The sequence below is a fragment of the Vigna umbellata genome, chromosome 11 (assembly GCF_029865625.1).
Source record: "Vigna umbellata cultivar VRB3 chromosome 11, Vumbellata_1.0, whole genome shotgun sequence".
Lineage (NCBI taxonomy): Eukaryota > Viridiplantae > Streptophyta > Magnoliopsida > Fabales > Fabaceae > Vigna > Vigna umbellata.
In genome coordinates, this window is record NC_142175.1 from 2,692,682 (window position 1) to 2,697,932 (window position 5,251).

The 5,251-nt window shown below is 36.2% G+C and overlaps 1 protein-coding gene across 1 annotated transcript; it reads right to left on the minus strand.

The window, feature by feature from the left end:
• Nucleotides 1-575: 575 nt before the first annotated feature.
• On the minus strand, nt 576-5,032 carry LOC124827088 (sulfoquinovosyl transferase SQD2-like). Its single transcript, XM_047300072.2, has 11 exons — nt 4,475-5,032; nt 3,744-3,810; nt 3,583-3,653; nt 2,998-3,115; nt 2,815-2,888; nt 2,491-2,546; nt 2,327-2,410; nt 2,097-2,184; nt 1,936-2,013; nt 1,593-1,649; nt 576-1,290 (listed from the first exon to the last, which is right to left on the minus strand). Exons 1-11 carry the CDS (start codon nt 4,855-4,857, stop codon nt 780-782), a joined length of 1,587 nt encoding a protein of 528 aa, XP_047156028.1. The 5' UTR covers nt 4,858-5,032; the 3' UTR covers nt 576-779.
• Between the last annotated feature and the right edge of the window lie 219 nt (nt 5,033-5,251).

Here is a 5,251-nt window from a genome sequence, read left to right on the forward strand (position 1 = left end):
ACCATCGTTAGCCACCTCAGCTGATTTTTTTGATGTCGTTAGTTTTTCAGGACAAAAAATTATAGTTTCCTTAAGGAGAAGGATCAAAATGTACCAAAGTTTGAAAGAGGGATGAAAAATAAAATCAATTGATAGTTAAGGAACTAAAAACATATTTAACCCTTTTTTTTATTTGTCACATCAGTCAAATCCTACACTAATTCTCTCATACTTTACTTTCAAATCCACTCTCATTCATCTCTAAATCCATACAAATACATAACAATTAATTCACTCTTAAATCCCCTCAAATTCATCCACTCACTCTCTCTCAAATCATTTTTCCAAACTAAACACACCTAAAAGACTCATTTGTCTTAGCATAGGAAACAATAACAGTTCAGTTTCAAGTAAAGAAAACTACACTTTGACAGAGTTGCATGTCTTATCACTTTTTTAACATGCATCTTAGACCTTCGTAATAAGTCTACTTTTTTTATTTTATTTAATCACTATATGTTATTGCTTGTTTGTGCTCTAAAAGATGAATAGATTATTCCTTAACTAGTTGCATCATATGTATCTTACACTATCCATTACCTGAATATGCATGAAAGTCATAATTTAACCCACTCTACAAAGCAGAATCCATAATTTTGATCACATATATACATCAATCAAATGAATGCATTACACAACCAACCACACGTCTATCCCATGCAAGGCTTACTTAATGCCAAAGCAATTCAATCATTCATTTATGGAACCATCCAAAGCTTGAAAGAAGCATTGTCTCTGCATCAACAGCCCTGTGAGTTTCCTTCCTCATCAGGAGATGATGGGAAAATCCGTTTTGCTAACCATTGAAAGGGTCTCAATAGTTGAGCCCTTTTCTTGTTCCAGAACCAAATGGCAGCATTATAATTTTCGTTGCGAATCTTTCTAGTGGCTGCCCTCCAATCATACTTCTCCATCTCCAAACGTGCAGCTATTCCCATTGTTTCTCTCAAGTCTTTGTCATCCAAAAGAGGTTTCAGTTTGTTCAAACAATCTTCTAGATCACCTGGAGTATAGAGGAAACCAATTTTTCCATCTTGGTCTTCAGGAATTATGTCTGGGATGCCACCAGCACGTGCTCCAACCACAGGGATCCCCGATGACATCGCCTCCAAAACAACAAGGCCAAGTGTCTCTGACTCCGAAGGCATAACAAACACATCTCCACTTGCATATGCTTGAGATAGTTCTTCCCCTCCCAGCATTCCAGTGAAGACTGCTGGCATGCCTTCAAACAGTTTCTCTAAGTCCTCCCTGTCAGGTTCGAATTCATGTAAATAAAAGATGTCTAAAATAGTAGATCATAATGTTTGATCATTTGAGTGAAATTATGATATAGGCAGGGATGAAAGAAGGGTCAAATTTTCTTTAAACTCTCGTCTAAGTGTCCAACTCTACCTTGAAGTACATATGTTAATTTTAACTTAAGACATGGTTTGTTTCATTTCACCTATTATTTTCTTTTTCTATTAGTCCATACTACAAGTTTATTCAAAACGGATCAAAGTAAACTAATTGATGTAGATAAAAGAAAACAAGCACACATCACAAGTCACCTGTAGGGTCCATCTCCGATAAAGGCAATTCGTGCTTCAGGAAGCCTATCCATGAGACTGCCAAAACATGTATAAATGTGAAAACGAAGGATACAAATATTAATTTTACAGATGATAAATATATTCATCATATGGTCTGGCATGGACTACAAAGAACTGAGAAAATAAAACAAACAAACAGGAACTTTTCAAAAGGAAAATTTATAAAACATATCTTCAAAAAGTTCAAACCATCTTTAAGCTTCAGGACATTAATAACTAACGAAAATTTCTCAACAGTGTTCCACTTGATGGACTGCAAAATCATACGTTCGTGTTCTGAAATTTTCATAACGTTCTCTACCTTTTGAGAAAATCTAAACTCTTCTCAACTCCCAGCCGTCCAACGTGAACTATTAAGGGCTTCTCAGGTTCACCATTGCTGTACAAAACAAGATTTAAAATAAATCGAAACACCACTGAATGTCAACCTTCGGAAACATGAAAATGACAAATGGACAGTACCTCAGTCTTAGTCTCATTTCATGGGACTTGAATCGTGGATGGAAACTTTCAGAATCAACACCCTTGTTCCAAAGACGGATCTTGTTAGCTGGACATCAACAGAAGAACTGAGTTAAAGACAAAAAGACTGCAGCAACGATCAAGGTTCATAAAGAAATGCTTATGCTCAGCTGCTGTTGTCAACAGGGCACAGCTCCAAGAAATCACTTGATAAGGGTGTTTGAGTTCACCTGCTGTTGCTCTAGCTGCTTCAAGATCCTTTCCAATAGCAGCTGATGGCACCAAAGTAAGATCAGCTGCTGTATGCAGAAATTCTGTGTATAACAGTAAAACCATGTTATTTCACAATAATGAGTCAAAATGAGAAAAAGAAACCAGGAGTGCATATACATACTTATGACCCACCACATGGGTTGCACCAACCAGCTAAAGGTGTATCTTGGAATGTATCTGGAAAAAAATTAAGATCAATCACAATAGCTAGAGGATTCAATCTGAAGTATAAAGATCATAGCCTCAAAAATGTGAATACATTCAGAAAATATGAAATGTGAGTAGTGTTCGGTTTGCATAAACTTCTCAACTAGTCCTTGGAAGAGAAGAGAATAAAAAGATAAAATGAATCATATTAACCAATTCAACTTTTTCAAAAGATGTCAGAAAAAACTTCTCCAAACTCGAAATGCACAAGTTGGTTTTAATTATTTATATAACTTACACTGGTACGTGGGTGTGATAGGACATGACAAGAGGAACACTTAACAGCTTTGCGATGATAAGGGCACCAAACACCTGAAAATTCAACCAGCCTCAATAATGATATAATTGAGTTTTTACAAATACATTTTTCTTTCCAAAGCTGTAGATAATGAAAGAAGGGACAGAAGAATTGTACACTAACCATTATGCCTGGCGATGATGCATGTATTATGTCTGGCTTAAACTGAGCAACGGCAGAAATTATTCTTGGACTAAGTGCCAAAGAAAGGGGTACCTTTTGATACCATGGACAGGGGAAGCTGCATTTTACATTTTTCTTTTGTTTAAGTGAAGATTATTAGTTCTAAACATAACTTCAAAGAACATTAGCTTTTAAATAAGACCGTTCTAATATCTAATTTGGAGTATAAAAGTCAACTTCAAAAAAATTTTAATATGTGTGAATTCCTTGAGCACTTGCCCATTTTTCTTCTTTCTAACTAACCAAATAATTGAAATTTTTAGGCTAGTCAACTAAGTTGTTTGAAAGAGATAAAGAAAACACCCTAAAAAGTTAGCTCTAAGATGCTTGAAAAAATAGCTTTTACAAACAAATTAAAAGAATGTGCTAAACCATGAAAGTATTTTTGCTTCAGAAGTTGCATATGAATACGATGGCAATTTATAAATTTAGGTATTGATGGAGAACGATGAAGAAACATATATCTATGTTCCTTATGGCTCAAAAGCAAAAATATTATAACAAAACTAAGTCAAAGGCCGCAACCTTCGCGATCCAATTAATTTGGCTCCATGAAATTCCTTGGGTACTCCTTCATGTGTTGTCACAACCATTACCTACAACATGCACAAATAAAGCCAAACATTTGGTTTACAGTGTTACAGTAAAAAACAGGACATGAGTAAACAACAGGGAAGAAAAGTTACCTCATCTCCCATTTCACGAAGGTATTTTATAAAATTCTGGAAACGATTTTTGTATCCTGAGACATATCTGCAAAATAGATATAGCTGTGATAAACATTCTGTAAATTGAAGAAGTGGTGTCCCTGTTCCCTTCCACAGCAGACACCACACATCTTATGAAGGATCACACATCAATAGTACTAAGTGTAATGCAATAATCACATTGGGAATGTAATGCGGACAGAAAGTAGAAAACATGTGAGGTTAATTACCCACCAACTTTATCTAAAACTTATGTCAGACCACACCAAAGCAGCAGAAAACAGCTCCGAAGCACGTTTATGATGGTGACACAAAAGAATTAGTTTTAGCCTAATAAAAGGTCATTCCTAAACATGCGAAGACAAACCTATAGCTTAGTTAAATCTTAAAAAGAAATGATTAAAAAAAAGTATTATAAAACAAAAACTTTCTATTTCTATTAAAAAAAAAAGTCCATGGAAACCAAATTCAAATCCATCTGATCTTTTAATGGTCAGCAGCAAATTCATCAAAAACCACAAAGTAAATACTAAATCAGAACAAGACTAGTCAGCTGCAGCAGAAACTGAAATTCAACGCTGTCCCAACCCAACTCCCGTATATCATCTTTGAAAAAAAAAACACTAACTAAGGAGAAGGGGTTGCATTATTCTTAGAATTCTGCATACAAACAGTGCACATTGCAGATTCAGATTAAGAAATCAACTCACGCAAAAGGAGAAGGCTCAACGAAGAGAGCAATTCTACGAGGCCTCGAATTGCTCTCAGGATCAAGCAAAGAAAAATCAGGAGGACCCTCCTCCTCCTCCACTGCCTCCAACAAACTATCCTCTGCTATAGTCATGTCGGTGGCTCCAAGCGCGAAACTTTTTCTACTTTTGGCACTCGATGACCCCTGAAGAGAGCACAGTCGTGCTTTTCTGCAAAAGGAACCAATGGGTTTTGACCCAAAGGATTGATAAGAAGCAAATCTAAAAGAATTCTGAGGGAAGGTGGAAAAAGAAGCGGGGGATGTGATAAGTGTGGCAGGTGAAGGAAAAGGAGGAGAGAGAGAGGGATTTATAGAGAGAGACAACGTTGTAGAGTTGTTCATGATGATTGCAATTGCGTGAGAAGAATAATATAAAGTTACAGCCTTGGGTTAATTATATGGTAAGTTGTAGGTTGCGGAAGGAAGGAAGAGAGATAACGTGTGTGAGTGGGTGCAAAGAGAGGAATCTAAGACACAAGCAAGAGACTCTAACTAAGGATATTCTTCTTTTGATGGCGGGACTCCAAGGAATCAAAAAGGAACTGGGGGCATATGCGATTGGGTCACTCTCCTGACACAATTATTGTTTCGGGATATCTTTTTATCATGACAGAAAATAAGGTCTACACGAGAATATTGGTAAACTTTTTTTACAAGCGGCACGTGTTTTTTCTTTTCACTCGAGTATATTATTTGGTGACCTAAATCTGACCAATCAAATATTTCGGATATAAGC

Bases quoted from the DNA above. Each gene is read 5' to 3' on its own strand.
- LOC124827088 (XM_047300072.2), bottom strand. From the start codon at position 4,857: ATGAACAACTCTACAACGTTGTCTCTCTCTATAAATCCCTCTCTCTCT. The intron at 3,811-4,474 runs GTGAGTTGATTT...TCTATTTTGCAG, and splicing joins GTTGAGCCTTCTCCTTTTGC to ATATGTCTCAGGATACAAAA. The intron at 2,014-2,096 runs GTACTGTCCATT...TGTTTTGTACAG, and splicing joins GAAATGAGACTAAGACTGAG to CAATGGTGAACCTGAGAAGC.